Source organism: Scardinius erythrophthalmus (genome assembly GCF_964197995.2).
Source record: "Scardinius erythrophthalmus genome assembly, chromosome: 18".
NCBI classification, from domain to species: Eukaryota; Metazoa; Chordata; class Actinopteri; order Cypriniformes; family Leuciscidae; genus Scardinius; species Scardinius erythrophthalmus.
In genome coordinates, this window is record NC_138238.1 from 14596349 (window position 1) to 14612647 (window position 16299).

General features: G+C 38.5%; 1 protein-coding gene across 1 annotated transcript; it reads left to right on the forward strand.

Moving 5' to 3' along the window:
* Positions 1-960: 960 nt before the first annotated feature.
* socs5a (suppressor of cytokine signaling 5a) lies at positions 961-16086 on the forward strand. The gene is made up of 2 exons (XM_081393223.1): positions 961-1334; positions 12574-16086. The coding sequence occupies exon 2, from the start codon at positions 12593-12595 to the stop codon at positions 14177-14179; it is 1587 nt and encodes a 528-aa protein (XP_081249349.1). The 5' UTR covers positions 961-1334; positions 12574-12592; the 3' UTR covers positions 14180-16086.
* The last annotated feature ends 213 nt before the right edge of the window (positions 16087-16299 follow it).

Here is a 16299-nt window from a genome sequence, read left to right on the forward strand (position 1 = left end):
AATCTTTAAATTTTGTTCGGATTATTCTTTCTATGCAATGATATGGTGCCATTGTGGTTGCTCGTGTCTCTAGTCTGGTCTAGTTACATAATCGCCCTACATTCACTAGATAAAGAAACACGTTAGGCTATGCAAGTTACGATCCGATCGCGAGCGTCTGTTTTTATGTTGTCAACAGACAGTTAATTTGTGTTTATAATTTCCACTCAAACTACCAGCTATACATCCTGAGGCTGTCGTCCATCACTACTGTCTGTGTCAGTGTCTGGGCTCAGTAGGCTGGATTTAGTGATGTATATGAATCTTGTACAGTCACTCTTTTGAATCGGATCTCTTTTTATGCATCTGCTGAACCGGTTCACAGCTGTCTCAACGATTCACAACTCAAACTGTTCGGACATGCCCGATTCGCAGTATAAACCGAAAACTAATCAGATTAAGCAGACAAAGTGAACCGACGATTTGATGAGGCGAAAAGTAAGTTAGCTAGCCTACTTTAATAACCGAAATGCAGGAATGTTACAAATTAAACGACCTAAAACATCTTCATTGTAGTTTTATTAGCATATGTCAAAACCGTTTTGGATATAAGTATTTCATTAATGCAAAACCTGTAAAAATATGAATTAGTTTTAGTAGTACGTATAATGGCTAAATCGTGGATGCAACAAACTGAACTGAAATACAATATTAGTTAAAAGTTAAAAATAGGCTATATAATTATTTATTGTTTTCTTATGCAATCAAAAATAAACCGTAAACAAGAAACACTATAAACTGCCAAACGACCAATTGGCGTAATCACGCGAAAGAACGTTGAATCATTTTTGAGCCGATTCTTTGAAACAAATTGCTCAAAAGAACCGAATTACGGAATTGAGTCTGACATCGTTTCACTAGCTGGAATTCGAGCGGGGAAGTGACGCTTCCTCCCAAAGTCTTTCCCCATCCGTATCCGCCGGAACACAGAACTTCGCGCAATTGGAGTCCCTTGATGTCAGTCAACAGCAGATTTGCCACCACCTCTCCTGATTCTCTTCTCTGCTGCACTTCGCGACCATATCGGCCGTCAGGGAAAGAAATGCCATCGGGATGAGGAGATCGTAGGCCATGTAAATACAAAGTATAAAATGTTAACGATTTTATCGACACATCGATGTGCTGTTTGCTTTTCGAATATCGCAGTTATGGTCCCAATAGTCTCCCGTCCGTGTGTTTTATCCACCACCGTCTCTAGCCTCGGGAAAATGTGCCCGACTATTCTTGGTAGCATTTTTTTTGCAAACAAAAGAAGACACCCGAAAAAGCAATAGAAGAGCACGACAGAAGGATCGGTGAGTTCATCTCTCCGTGTGTTGTAAATGCGTATCGATTATTTTATGTTATCGCGCATGTTCGATGGCTTTTTAAGTAGTTTTTTTTTTTTTAGTCGGCCCCCTTTTCTAATGTCCGAAGCCGGTTGAACTAAAGCAATCAGCAGGAATGTATAGAGATATTTAAAATGACGTACATCGAGTTATTAATCACAGACTTAGATTAATATAATTCATGATATACAGTAACGTTAGTTCTAATAACAGGTAACGTGCATAGAGGATCATGAAGGCAAATAGAAAAATACCGCTATTTCCATGCCTGGATTGACTAGGCTAACAGTTACTTGGACTCGCTGCAATGTTATTGCAAAGGCCTATAATTTTTGTCAAGAAGGTTTAATGCATATCAGTGAATAAAATATGGCCTCTAATTATTTGAATGGGCCTAATGTTAAGCACATAAAAGTATTTAGTTTTATCTGAGGTGTATCCCCATGACATCCCATGAAATTACAAGACATGTCAAACAATAGAAATGCTTGGCCAATGCCATTGAGTAAAACCAACCTGAATTCAGTTCTATGGTATTAGTATTAATGGTAATGAGATAAACCTTTGTGTGGTAAAGGTCATTTTTTAACACATTTCTTACATGTAACTATTTGTGCATGTAAGTTGTATAAATTGGACACCAATTCACCAACCACGCATTTTATTACCATGTAGCATGTATTTTATTTTAATGGCAATATATAGGGGTAACTTTTTATTTCTAACCATGTAAAATGTTCTTCCTTTGTCAAAAACTTCCAATTGAATCTGTTACAATTATGGCCATTACGTGTGTATCAAGTCATTGGAAGAAGCTAAAAACTCTCCATACAAGACTAGATATCATAAGACATTGAACACTAGAATATGCTTTAGAGACAGATATATGACAGCTGCAGGTCACTACAGTGTCTGCGGAGAAACAAAACCCATACTGAATCTATTAAAAGAAACTCCTAGAATATGTATTATGAAATATGTCAAATGTTAGATAACAGATAAATGTACTATGTCCTCCACATTTTAATATCACATTTTAAAGAGTCTAGTCAGCAGCATATATGTTCAAATGAGTAAAAAGTGCATTGATCCAAATGTATTTAAGTTGTAAATGTTACTCAACATAGACTTAATGCCTATCTATCCTTAAAAGGGAGTTGTGGGCCATTGTTGCATAAGATACACAGTGGTGTAACCTCCGCTGGCCCATAAAACCTCCTTAAAACTACAGCTTTACAAAGGTCTGGATTTCAGAGGTCTGGTTTTCAAAAAGTGTGGTTTGTGGAGATTGAGGATGCTTGGGAACATTTTCTGTTTCTGCAAACTTCCTGACACTGCTAAAAGCGTTTGAAATATTATCTAGCCAGCTCAGGGTATCACCGATACATTTTCTTGACACGCAAGACAATTAGTCGAGAGTGAGAGACTGCAAACTCCTGCTGGCATATTTCCGTGTGCAGAGGTTAAGGCCTGCCCAGATATTTTAGTTGTCTTGAGCGGGGCTTAACGTTGTAACAGACGTTTCCTAGAAAGCTGCTTCACTACACTTAAGTACATCAGTGACACTGTAGTCCTACAATAAGGTCTCATTTGTAATATGAATGCATTAGCCAACACGAACTAACAATGAGCAGTATATTTTTTACAGCATTTATTTAATCCTCTTTAATGCTAGTTAATAAAAATTAAAATGTTCCTGTTCATAATGAATTATCTTTTAATTTTAGAAATAATTCTGTAAATGACTAAATTAGCATAAGATAAATAAATGCTGTAACTAGTGTTGATAACTAACATATGAACTGAAAATTAACTTCCAGGTGGCCAAGTTATATGGTTCATACTAGTCTCAAATACCAATGCTAATAGATTTATTTAAGTTTTTTAATTTTTAAAAAGAAAAAATTATATTTGAAAGAAATTAGGAGATTAAAATGTAGGCTATATTAGCTGTTCAAAAGTTTGGGGGACTGTAAGATTTTCTTTAAGTTTTAAAGTCTCTTCAAGTCTGTTCACCAAGCCTGTGTTTATTTAATCATAAATACAGTAAAACTGTAATATTATGATATATTACCATAAAAAAACTGTTCAGAATTCAGGCTCAAGAAACGTTTCTTATTATTATCAGTGTTGAAAACAGTTGTGCTGCTTAATGTTTTTGTGGAAAACATGCCACATTTTTTTCCAGGGTAGTTTGATGAATAGAAAGATCAAAAGAACAGCGTTTATTTAAAATAGAAATCTTTTGTAACATTAAAAATGTCTCTTCTGTTGATCTTTTGATTATTTTATTGCATCCTTGCTGAATAACAGTTTCCAAAAACTAATCTCAAAGTCCCCAAACTTTTAAACAGTTAATACTGTTACGTTTGATATTGATACAAAAATGCATGGTTTTCCTTTAATCACATGGATCATGATCAATATTATTTATGGATTTTAGCTTGTATTGTTCCTAGCGGTTTAAACGACCGGTGTCGTGTTGAAACGAAGTGCCACATTTTTTCATAGAGCACATAAAGCAAAACATACCAGTGCAGTGGCTCTATATCTATCTTATCTATTGTGTCTGTCTGCCATCCAGGTCGTGGATGTAACTTATCATAAACTCTCAGTAGGACTTCTACACTTAATGTACTACTCAAATTTTACTTTGCATAATATAAATGCGTATTTCATGCGTTTTCTCATACCGTCAGAGAATAGCATACTTTACATCAAGTAGTTTCCGCAGTTACTGAAGGTGTGTGTGGTCGATAGGGGCTCTTTCTCAATCTCATGTGGTTCTCAGACTTTTATCAGAAGAGCTCAGGCATGCCTGTAAACTGAATTTTAGCGTGGATATTTTTTTCTCAAAAGACCGTGTAGAGTGTCTTTCCAGCATGAGGACGAAGCGGGCTGCTCTGGACTGCTTCCTCTTCTGGCGCGTGGGTGCTAGAGATGTCTGGTGTAGAATTTGGCTGCAGTATCAGGTGAAGGGCGGCGAGACCTGGGAGGGGGGACAGAGGGGGCTGGGCCCACGCTACCAGGAAGCAGAAGCTCTGGGCAAGGCTTGTTAGCGTTCTTGGTAGCAGAAACCCAAGCTGAGCAGAGAATAGCATAGTATTTAATGGGCTGGTGTTTTGTGATCTGGTGCCAGGATTCATCCGCAGACGCTCCTGTTGCATCTGGTCAATGGTAGAACAAGGGGAACAGAAGAACAGATCCACTAATCCACTAATACGCTCTAACTGGTTAAAGCAGAAACGCTAGTTGCGGAGTGTCCTGTAAGCTGCAGAGTAATGAGGATTTAAACGGGTATAGGTACAGAGGTACTTCTTGTGTTTTAAATAACATTTTAAAGTTAAATGCATCAATATTGTGCCTTTTGAGAGTTCAAATTGAGAAGGCTCTTGTACCTGGACTTTAAAGTATACTCAAATTTCTTTTTAGTCGTGATATAGTGCCCTAGTCTATATGCATTACATTCACTCTGGTGTTTTAGGAAGCCAAATAATTAGACTATAATTAATAATAATTATAATAATACCTTTATATTATTTTTATCCGTAATACATTCGTATATATTTTAAAATAAATGTAAATTAATGTTTCTTAAGTATAATATTTTAATTTACAGTAGCGAAATTACTTTTATTAATTTTGTCCTAATTTCTTCACTTGCAAGAGATACAGCCTTGCTTTTATTTTGGTGGAAAAATGCAGTTGAGCTTTTATTTTGGTGGTCCACAAAAATATTAGATATGTAAATGTGATAATAATAGTGGCCGCTTTGTTCCCAAATGCATATAAAACTCAATGGCACACAAGGTTAGAGGTTTTTTTTTTATGTGAAGTGTAAAACTTCGGTTCATTTGTTTTCGGTTCGTTATGAAACAGTGTGGGCTGATTAGACTGTGGCAGCCCTCCAGAGTCTAGGTAATTAATGGGAAACACATAATTCTACTTTTTCATATGCAGTTTGAATCAGCAATCCAGCTGTATCCTGATTTAAACTGCATTTGAAAAAGTTGAATTATGTGTTTTCCATTAATTACCTAGACTCTGGAGGGAGTAAAGGCTGAAGTTTAAAATGTACTATGTAAATAAATGTATAGGAAAAATTACTAAAACTAAAGATGGTTCTGGTTTAATGGTTTGCTGAATATTATGAAATTAATAGTTCAGATTTATTTTTATTCTAATCTGTAGTCATTAGTTCAGTGTATGTCTATAGAAGTATGAAGAGTGGAATCAATTGTTAGTTGTTTTTTTTATGGCTGTACTTTTTTTTTTTTTTTTTTTGCTTATTTAATTAAATACATAAAATGGCAAAACTAATTTGATGTCCTAAAAAGCTAGACTTCCATTAAGAACATTAATACATATATTATATATAACACTTCAGAGATTTTTAGGTGGAAATGTATTGTCATGAAAATGTAAGAAAATTGTGTTATTTACAGTGGGGTCCAAAAGCTTTTTTTATTTAGACCTGAAACAAAGTTTCAGGATAGGATGTGAACTCCTTTATAGAGATAGTCAGATGTTCTTCCACTGAAGCACAAGATACTCTTTGGCTCATTCTGAAATCATGCTGGGGAACGTGATCTTTTCTTTTTTTAAATGCTCTAATTAAGCAGTTAATCCAATAAGTAATGGAAACATTTGTGTTCAATTAGAAGCATTTCCAGTCACTGTAAACCTGAATAAGTTGGTAAAAACTCAAAAAAATTAGTTTTATAAGCAGAAAGTCTAAGCAGAACTAGCATATTTTTTATTTTGTAATTATACATTTTAATTGATCTTAACTTAATTTGAGTAAGCTAACTCAGATATTTAATTTAAAATGATCATGTAATCTCAACTTAAATATTTTTAGTAGTGGAAACATAACTAGCTAAAATTAGCTAATTCAGTAACTGCTACCTTGATAATTAGTAACACAATGCCTTAATTAGCATAGCAATTGCTGAATGGGGCAATATAGAACATTTAACAAATACCTGTTCTCAAACCAAGCTCATGGTCCACTCGTCACCATGATGGTAACCTCTCAAAAAAACCAACATAACAGCATAACAACATAACCTTTCTAGCATAGCAAAACATGAAACTAAATCTCCCACTTAACCTTAATCTTGCACACACATACACAAAAAAACTATATATATATATATATATATATATATATATATATATATATATATATATATATATATATATATATATATATATATATATATATATATAAATATAACACTTAATTTTATCATTTACTCTCCCTTTTGAATGCCATTGAAAATCATGCTGGGAATTGGAAATCCCAGCCCAGTTTCAGTTAAATTAAGTTTGTCTAAACTAAAAGAAATTAATTAAACCAAAAAAAGAGAAACATTTCAAATTACTGTACTTAAAATCTGTAAGTTTCGTTAACTCAAAAGAAAAAGTTCTAAATACACATAAAAGCTATTTTGTTCGAACAAATTTGTTTCATTTAAGTTTGCCCTACTTAAACTAATTTATTATATTATTTTGTGTGTTAGGATTTACAGTGTATGTTGCCTAAAGACTCCTTTATTATCTGGGTATCTCTTCTGAACTCCAAAATATTCATTAAGTCCAAATCCAAATATTATTAAGAAGTTATGAAATAAGAATGTTTATACACAAGTATTTTTATTTATTCTCAGCATGTCATTCAATCTTGAACTGCAAATTCTTGGGTAATCTGAAATGCACCATGGTAAACTTGGCTGTTTGGGTATGATTTCCACTTAGTTGAGGAGGAAGGGGCACTTCTTTTGCCAATATGCTGTCTAAACCTGTTTTTGGGCCAAATATTTTAAAATAGTTTTGTTAGTTTGCTCTTGGGGTGCGGTTCTATCTCTTAGCCACACAAGGGAGTCCCACAGCCAAACGTGAGCCTCCCTGTGTCACATGCAGAGTGAAAGAAAACATTATGGATGGAAAAGCATATGTTGCCAGTTCTGGCAACTGGTCTTTTGCCTGTTGGGTTTCAGAAGGCAGTATGTCGAAGATCTCCAGCTGGTGTGTTTTGGGAAGTGCTTGACTTAAAGTGATAGATTTGTCCTTTGAGACCAGAGTGCACTGTGACTGTAATCTACATTCACTCTGGTGAGCCTCCCAACCTGGTTTGCCAAGGCAAGGTTATATAGGCCTAGGATCAATTTACCACAGTTCTAATAATTTCACCGGAGCTAACATTGCTCACGCAACACTTTTTGTGCAATAGTGTTTTCAATATGTATGCAACTTTTGAATTAGTAAAAAAAAAATGACCCTTGACTTAATATTTAGGACAAAGTTAGTTTCACAGAATACATCTTAATGAACTCTGCGACCCCTTTTCATGAACTCTTCTGACCACCCTGCACCACAATTTTACAAATGGTATGCAATGCAAGTTCTTTCTGGAAGTGGAGCTAGGTTCCTGAGTTTGGGGGAAAGGTCAGGGTTGTTGGCCTCCATGTATATTGTCGCCACAGCTGCGCTGACAGATTTATGGTCATCCGTTATGCTCTCAGACTGGCTTTGAAAGGGACAAAGACAGGGAAACAAGAGGGAAGAGGGGCAGAAAAGACAGAATAAAGATGCTGAGAAGTTAATAGGCTTTAGCTGTATGCCCTAATTTGCTGTACTGACATTGCGCAGCAGGTTTTTGCAGATGCTGTTTGAGCCAAAATGTCACCATGTCCAGTACTTAGAAACATGAATGAGGGTGAGGGTTTAAAAGTACAGGGGTATTATGACTTGCTTTCCTCTTTTAAATATAGCTTGTAAATCATCTAGTTGTAAGAAATTAAAACATAATTATAGCCATTTTTTTGTAATTAATGTACAACTAAATCTTTAGGGGTCATTAAGGGCAAGCTCACACTACAGGACTGTAAGACAACAAGGTTTCTTGTAGGGATGCACCGAAATGAAAATTATGGGCCGAAACCATAGACTGTAAAAAAATATGGACGTAGTGTCCGTGACGTCACCCGTAGGTTTCTGAAGAGCATTTTTGAAGCCTAAAGTGGGCGGAGCCGGCCGTCGCCATCTTGGCCTTGCGTCACTCCCGGATAACAGAAAATAGACAAACAGGCGGGGCGTGAGTGGAGCTGAGGAGCCTGGCTATCTGAAATCACCTAGCTCGACGTGATCGAGTTAGCTGATGATGTAAAGCCAATTAAACGTTCCTATTTTTGCCCTTCGAAATATTATAATAGTTAAAAGACATGGCTACAAGTGAGACTGTGTATTACTTCGAGAGTGTTTGTGTGTGACAGTGATTTATGTGCATACATGTCCGTCACTCTTTCATGGTCCGTCAGCGCGGCATCACTCAAGTTCGTAGAGAGCTTATTCAGTCCATTTTAGATTCTGATTTTGGCCGTCTCTCAAATGGGTTAAACCATAGATATATTGCCTTTGAAGAGCAAGTAAATGCGCTAGAAAATCCGCGCTCATTCATGTGCATTTATTGCATGGACGGAGAAAGCGCTGACGCCCGCATGATTTCATCTGACGGTACATAAGCATATTATAATCCATCTGTTCCGTGAGAGCAGAACGAACGAGCATGTATTGACGTTTTAAATTTGAAAACCCCCAAAAGCAACGAAATTGTCAGACATCCATTAGTACAGGTTCACGGAGGAAAACAACTGAAATACAGCGCTGGTTGTTGTCTCGAACGATAACGACGAAATCCAAAGACGTGGGCTTTGTACCCAAGTATTAAATTGTATGAAATAATCCCGAAAAAAAGCACAAACACAGCAGAGATGGCAAGTTCAGCAGCTAACATTGCTGAGGTGAAGTGACGGCTAGTAACAGCAGACAAACGGCTAGCACTGACAGCGGCAATCCATCTGTCACTCAAGTGGCCACTGGCCACACCCTTAAATTTAAATATTAATCAACTAAACGGACGAGTTATAAAATAATTCACCCCCCTCACAGTTGTTATGAAGGACACAATTTGCTGTATAGACCAAAGCCACATAGAGATCCAGGCTGTAAACATATTTTTTTCTGCTGTAAAGTTGGTAATTTTAACATGAGGGAGATACAGATTTGACTCACTTCTGCAGCCAGGCCAAGCGGCCAGTCAATGAATTGCAGTTTAACTCACTTCCGTGTTGGTTTCAAGAGAGAGACGGGGAGGTTGCCGCTTGGCCGAAACTGAAAATTCAGGATGCACTTGGCTAAAAACTGAAGAAAAATAAATAAATACAGAATACAATTAATACATTTTTAAATGTAATTAAATAAATAAAAGGCTTATTTAATAATCAAACCTCAAATAGCTAAACCGTATTTGTACAAACCATTTAAATTGCATTATCTTTTTAATAACAGATTTGTTTCTACTCTAGTTTGTTTTCATGACAGATTTATTCAACATAAATTAAATAATGAAGACATCCCTAACAGGTTAAGTAAAATATAATGAAAATGTAATAGTGCATATATTTAGCAAAATTCTATTTTCTAGAGGGTTTTTTTATTTCACAATAGTGATTATTGTAGTCAGACAATTGTATTTACACTACAAAAAAATAAGGGCTATCTGTTTCCATAAAATATATAAATATCCTAAAACTTATGTTTACCTTTTAGGCAAAATTGCATACATAACTCTTATTTGAAAAGTAGGCCTATTTTATACACTTTTGCTTTTATGAATATTTTGATATATTTATTCTAAAACAAGACAGGGATGCTAAAAGATTTTTAGCAATGTTATGTGACTGCACAAATGGGATTTATAGTCCATATTTTATATTTTCCTAGTGTCTTGTACCGTTAAACATGGTATCACGTTGATATGAAATATGCATATGAAATTGATATGCAGATTAGAGGACATGCATAGTAAAACTACGCATTGTAGCGACATATATGGTTATTTCGGGGAGGAGACGGGGTGAAAATGCATGTACACACAATCTTTCGCTGACTGGGTTTTATATGGGGAATTTTGTTTTATACACTTTTGTGTGTACAGTCACTTTTAGGAAGAAATCTGCGTAAAATTTTATGCATGAGGCCCCTGGCCTTGACTGGTCATAGAAAATATAGTCCTGACTGGGACTTGATGGATTTGAGACCAAGTCCGATAAAGACTGTCCTCGGACAGAGACCAAGACCATATTTTTAGCAGCTTTTGGATTCGACTTCAACTTGGGCTTGGACTCAGTCTGAGTCCAGTCTTATCTGGACTAGAGTACTACAACACTACAAACAAGCTTTTGTCAAGCTTTAAAATAAATTCTTTAATTTAGAGAAGCAAAGTGTCAAAAATCTTACAGAATTTTTCCATTTCAAGCATTTTAACTCTACCTGCATTCTACTTCCTGTTTACTTCCTCAATTCAAATGCAGTTCTAAATGTTGCACAACTTTGTCTGCACTTCCCAGCCCTGATCAATATCAGAATCCATGCTGACAGAAAATCGATGACTGGTATCAGTCGTAATTTGGTCCAACTCAAATATGTAGTGCATTTACACATGACACCTCTCTTCTTCCTCTCCACCATCTGAGAGAAGGTGAATAATACACTGTAGCTTTCTCCCACATGACCTACATTCTGTTGTTCTTTTTATCAGGAGACTTGATGAACTATCATTAATTATTTATAGAAGTTTTTCTCTCTTGTTCAGTATTCTCTTGTTGTGACATATTTTGCGTTAAATAATTTAAACTTGTTTTTTTATTATTATTATTTTTTTAAATCACTCTCAGCTTTCTTTTTCCATCGAAAGACTTGGTTTTTACAGCTTGCTTTGTGTTCATTGGTGGAAAGTTCATTCAGAGTTCATGTGCTCAATAAAGAAGCACAAACAACAATCCTTAAGCTCATGCTTCACCTGGATTCACTACTGACTTTTTGATGACTCCCATTTGGCCTGTTCTGGCATTTTGGTCTGGTCTAACATGGTGTTGATTTTTACAATTGTTAGTAGTGGATGAACAGTTAATGAAGTATCCCAAAATACAAATTCATGCTGATGTTCGGAAAGTGTATGAGCTTCTTTTCTTTCTTTTTTTAAGATTAATAAAGCCAAATCAAAAGTTATTTAGAGGCTACATAATGATTAAGGAAGATATGATTTACAGTGCTCATGCGAAAACTCTCTAAGTTCATTAACTGGTTAGTGCTCTGCTATGGCGGGTCAGAAAAAGACAGGCCCAGACCAGCATTGTAACTCAGCCCACGGCAGCATGTTGACTGGGAGCAGTTCCATGAGTTCATTTTTAGCGCTGGCCTTGAGTCTTAGTGTGTCTGCCTGGCAACACTTTAATCACTTAGGCCCTGTTTACAACTGGTATTAACATCCGTCTCGGGGTGATCTGGTTCCAAGTGGTCATTTAACCAAGAAAGATTGCTTTATACACCTGGAATTAACATGCGTCTGCTGTTGCTAGTTGTGATTGAATGTCTTATTGAGTGAATATCACTGCATTTTGATAAAGCACATCAAATATAAACATTTCAGTTGTAATGAGTAAAAGTTTCACTTGATCTCTGCTTATTGCTATTTGAGTATGCTAATATCTTATTTCTATATTAATTGATATTCAATTATGCATGTTTCACATGATCTCTGTAACTGCATGAAGTAGGCATAAAATAGTCTGTGATGTCTTGTGATTCATTGTATATGTATGGGCTTTTCCAGTTTTGCTGATTCATCATATTTTTAATTCCACTGAAATGAGACCAAAAAGACACATTGCCATCCTCATGCGTAGCCTATACTTTTACACATGTATATGTGTTCAAGTTAATTTCACAAGCAATATAGACATTATATGCTGTTCTTTTAGGACATTTGTTTTTTCGTTTTATGTTGATAAATTGTTTTATAGTGGTAAATCTTTTATATTTTGGACACATTTAAATTAATACATATTTTGACATTTTTAAAATGTTGGAAAATTTGCTGTTAAAAACATGGTTTATTCAGCTAGACACTTAGTTCTTTTTACATTTAACACCTATATTTAGCATTATGAAATTGTGATTGGATTACTCAAGATCAATGTGTAAACTGTGTCTTAGTCACTTAAGCCTTTGATATCTCACAGTCCCTCACACCCACATGCACACTCTTGTGTCTGCCTTTTTTTTTTTTAACTAGATGGTTTCCATCTCATTGTTTTTTTTTTTCATCATGTGCTAATGGAAGTCTGACTTTTTGTTCCAGGTCCAGGTGCCCCCACCTCATGGAGAAGGTTGGCAAGGTGTGGAGCAACCTGAAGAGGGGATGTCAATCTCTGCTTCACACAGATGGGGGTTCTCGCGTTGAAACGGCACCACAGCTTCAACAGCAAACAGACATGGTATGCCACGTTGTGGACAAGGCCCAGGGAGACAGCACACTTGAGGCCGCTAGTCCCTCTAGCAGTGTGGCAGCACTCCCACAAGTGCCATGGAGGACCAGTGGGAGTGTGTCACGACGGGGCCATAACTGTGTAGCGGATGTACCCCAGATACTAGAGATCACAGTCGAGCAGGATACTGAAGATGCTCGTGCTCCCCTGGGTGCCCGCAGAGATTCTTATTCACGGTATGCACCTTGGAGTGGAAAGAAGAGACACTCGTGTTCCACTAAGGCCCAGAGTTCTCTGGAGACCACAGATCGTCGATCGAGCCGGTCTCGGCGCAGACATGGGACTGGTAGTAGCCATGAGGAGTTGGAGTCGGGAGCAGCACGCTCAATACGCCAGCAGATCCATGATACAGTGGGCCTGTGCCTCCCATTGCGAGCATCTTCTCGAAACACTCACCTTCCACCACCAAAACGTAAGATACAAATTACGGAGCTGATGCTGGAGACGTGCCCCTTCGCACCAGGATCAGATCTGGCCCGAAAATGGCACCTCATTAAACAGCACACTGCACCAGTCACAGTGACAGCAGTTGATTCGTCCTCGGATGCCCCTGGTGCTGCCTGTGCATCACCGGAAGATGAGGAGGAGCGCTTGCGAGAAAGAAGGCGACTCAGCATCGAGGAGGGTGTGGACCCACCTCCAGATGCCCAGATCCACACAGTGGAGGCCATCACAGCCCCCCTAGCTTCTCTTTATAAGCTGGGACCTAAGCTGGCCCCTGGAATCGGTGAGGGCCTAGGCGATAGCCAGGGGGCAACAGCAGCTAACTGTGACTCTGAGGACGACGACACCACCACTCTTTGCTTGCAAGCTCGCAGGCCCAAGCAGCGGCACACTTCAGCTGAGGGCCACCTGAGCAGCAAGCAACCAGGGCCTTGGAAAGTGCACACCCAGATCGACTACATCCATTGCTTGGTTCCAGATCTGCTGCAGATCACAGCACTTCCCTGCTACTGGGGTGTGATGGACCGCTACGAGGCTGAAGCGCTGCTGGATGGTCGGCCCGAGGGCACCTTTCTGCTGCGAGACTCAGCTCAAGAAGACTATCTGTTTTCCGTTAGCTTCCGCCGCTACGGCCGTTCGCTGCACGCACGCATCGAGCAGTGGAATCACAACTTCAGCTTTGACGCGCACGACCCCTGCGTGTTCCACGCAGCCACCGTCACAGCCCTCTTGGAGCACTACAAGGACCCCAGTGCCTGCATGTTCTTTGAGCCGTTACTCACTGTGCCTCTGCACCGGACCTTCCCATTTGGCCTGCAAAGCCTGGCTCGAGCTGCCATTTGCAATGGGATCACCTACGATGGCATCGGGGCACTGCCACTGCCCCCTGCTCTGCAGGACTACCTCAGGGAGTATCACTATAAGCAGAGGGTGCGCGTACGCTGGCTTGAGCGGGAGCCAGTCAAGGCCAAGTAAGGCAGGGCAGATACTTCTCAGCTCTCCAACAGGAGTAGTCCATTCAGCACTTTGCAGAAGTTTTTTTTTTTTTCTTCTGGGGGCGGGGTTGGATGTTCGGGGATGGAGGTATGAAAGGAGGGACCTGAAACTGAACACAATATATAAGCTTCTATCATTATTTTTATCATCACTTTAACAATCAAAGAAATTACAAATAACAGTGGCTCTCCAGTGTGCACATTTCACTACAGCTTATTGTGACTAGGATGACACAGCAGAGGTCTTGGTCAGATTTTCCCTTCTCCCTCAGTTCCCACGGCCTTGCTCTAAGGGGGATCTGCAGATACAGATATTTTCGTGCTCCTCCACTCTTTCACTGCTTGACTGTGTGGTTTTATAGCCATTTCCGTTCACCTCCTTGCCTGCCCTTAATTCCCTTGCTTTAAAATTGCATTGTTAATGTTTATTCAAAGTAATATTGTGGACAAATTCTGAGGGGAGGGGAAATGCAAGGTAATGTTCAAATATTGCTTTTTCCAGCTTTTTTCATCATCTTTAGCTTTCATGGTGCTCTGTCAGTGGTTCCCATGGTAACATTCTGTGCTCATTCCGTGGTTAGAGGCATTCTGGAGCAGGAAAGAGAAAGGCTTTCACCCTGCTCATGGAGAATGAGGCAGTGAGATCCATGAAAGATGGATTGACCTTAAACTATGTATCTAGACAGATTTTGGAAATGCGTTGCAGTGAAGAGAAGGGCTCTGTAATGTTTAGCTTCCTTGCGCTTCCGGGAAGCGATAAGGATGATGGTGCACAACATGATGTGGTGTGATGTGAGAGCGCTTGGTTTTCAAAAAACATTGTTACTCACACTCTGCGTTCTGTTGATGTCAATATGATTTGTAATCATTAATTCCTATCACTAATTGCACAGGGGGGGGGGGATGACTAATTCTGTATCGTCTTTTTTTGTATTGTTGTGAATGGTCTATCAGTGCCCTTGAAGTTGGGCACTGATTAAGAGCACTTTAACTTAACTGTGCTTGTGTTAGTGGGTGCAGCAGAAGCGATACATAAACCTGCTATGCTGGGACCATTGTTGTTAGGCATAAACACCCTCCTATATACAGGAATAAACACTCACTTTGTTTAACCCACGTTGCTCTAGACAGGACAGTAGGTTTTGAGGTCGGTGCCATCAGATTTGGGTCAAGCTGACTTGTTTTGTGAGACCTGCTTAATTTAAATGATTTTAATAATTGATGAATTATCTTTAGTACACAAGGTTAGCAAATTCTTTTTTTTTTTTAGCGATTAGAAGAAAGGTTTGGAATTTTAATACATGAAGTAAAATCACATTGTTGGCCCCCTAGGCCAAGACCAGCTTATTGATCACTTTAGAATCAGTCAGATCCACACTTGAATTTCTTTAAATACAAAGAGGGATTCCAAAAAGTAAGTATAGAGAAAAGGACATATTTATAACTCTTGTGCTGTTTGCCCCATTTGAGAAAAAGCTAAGATCACTTAAGCCAGCGATTCCCAATCCTGGGGTGGGGGGTGTCAGGACCAAGATTGGGAACGGCTGACTTAAGCAGTCTGCATACATTTAAAGCGTTAAGTATATCATCATGGTGCATTCAGTGGATTTGTTACTAATAGTGATCCAATTGGAAAAGACATGTTTTCCAATGACCGTTCGAGTTACAGTGGCACCATTAGACATCCTCTTCATGGGCCTGGTGCTGATGTGTGATGCATTTTGAATACTGCTAGGGATACGACTATTGATCCCCACATCTTTTTGACTTTTCAATTAATGAGATCAGGTAGAACTGCCAAATGCTAAGCTCAGGCTCACAACACCTTAACAGCAGGGTAGTACAGTGCAAATATAACCAGCTTTGTGTGCTTGTGTGTGTGTGTAAGTGTGTTGCACTGACTCTGACCTCAGTCAACCGTAAGAGACTTCTGCTGACATGAAAAGTCTGTTATATGCTCCTCCCAGGCAACACTAATCCACAGTCTATCCTGATGCATTTAAAGTCGTCTTCCTGCACATTATCCTGTTGAGTCTTTTTTCCTTGCACAAGAAAGGATGTCAGGATCATCCTGGGAAGAATTCAAAGACTTGAGGAGAG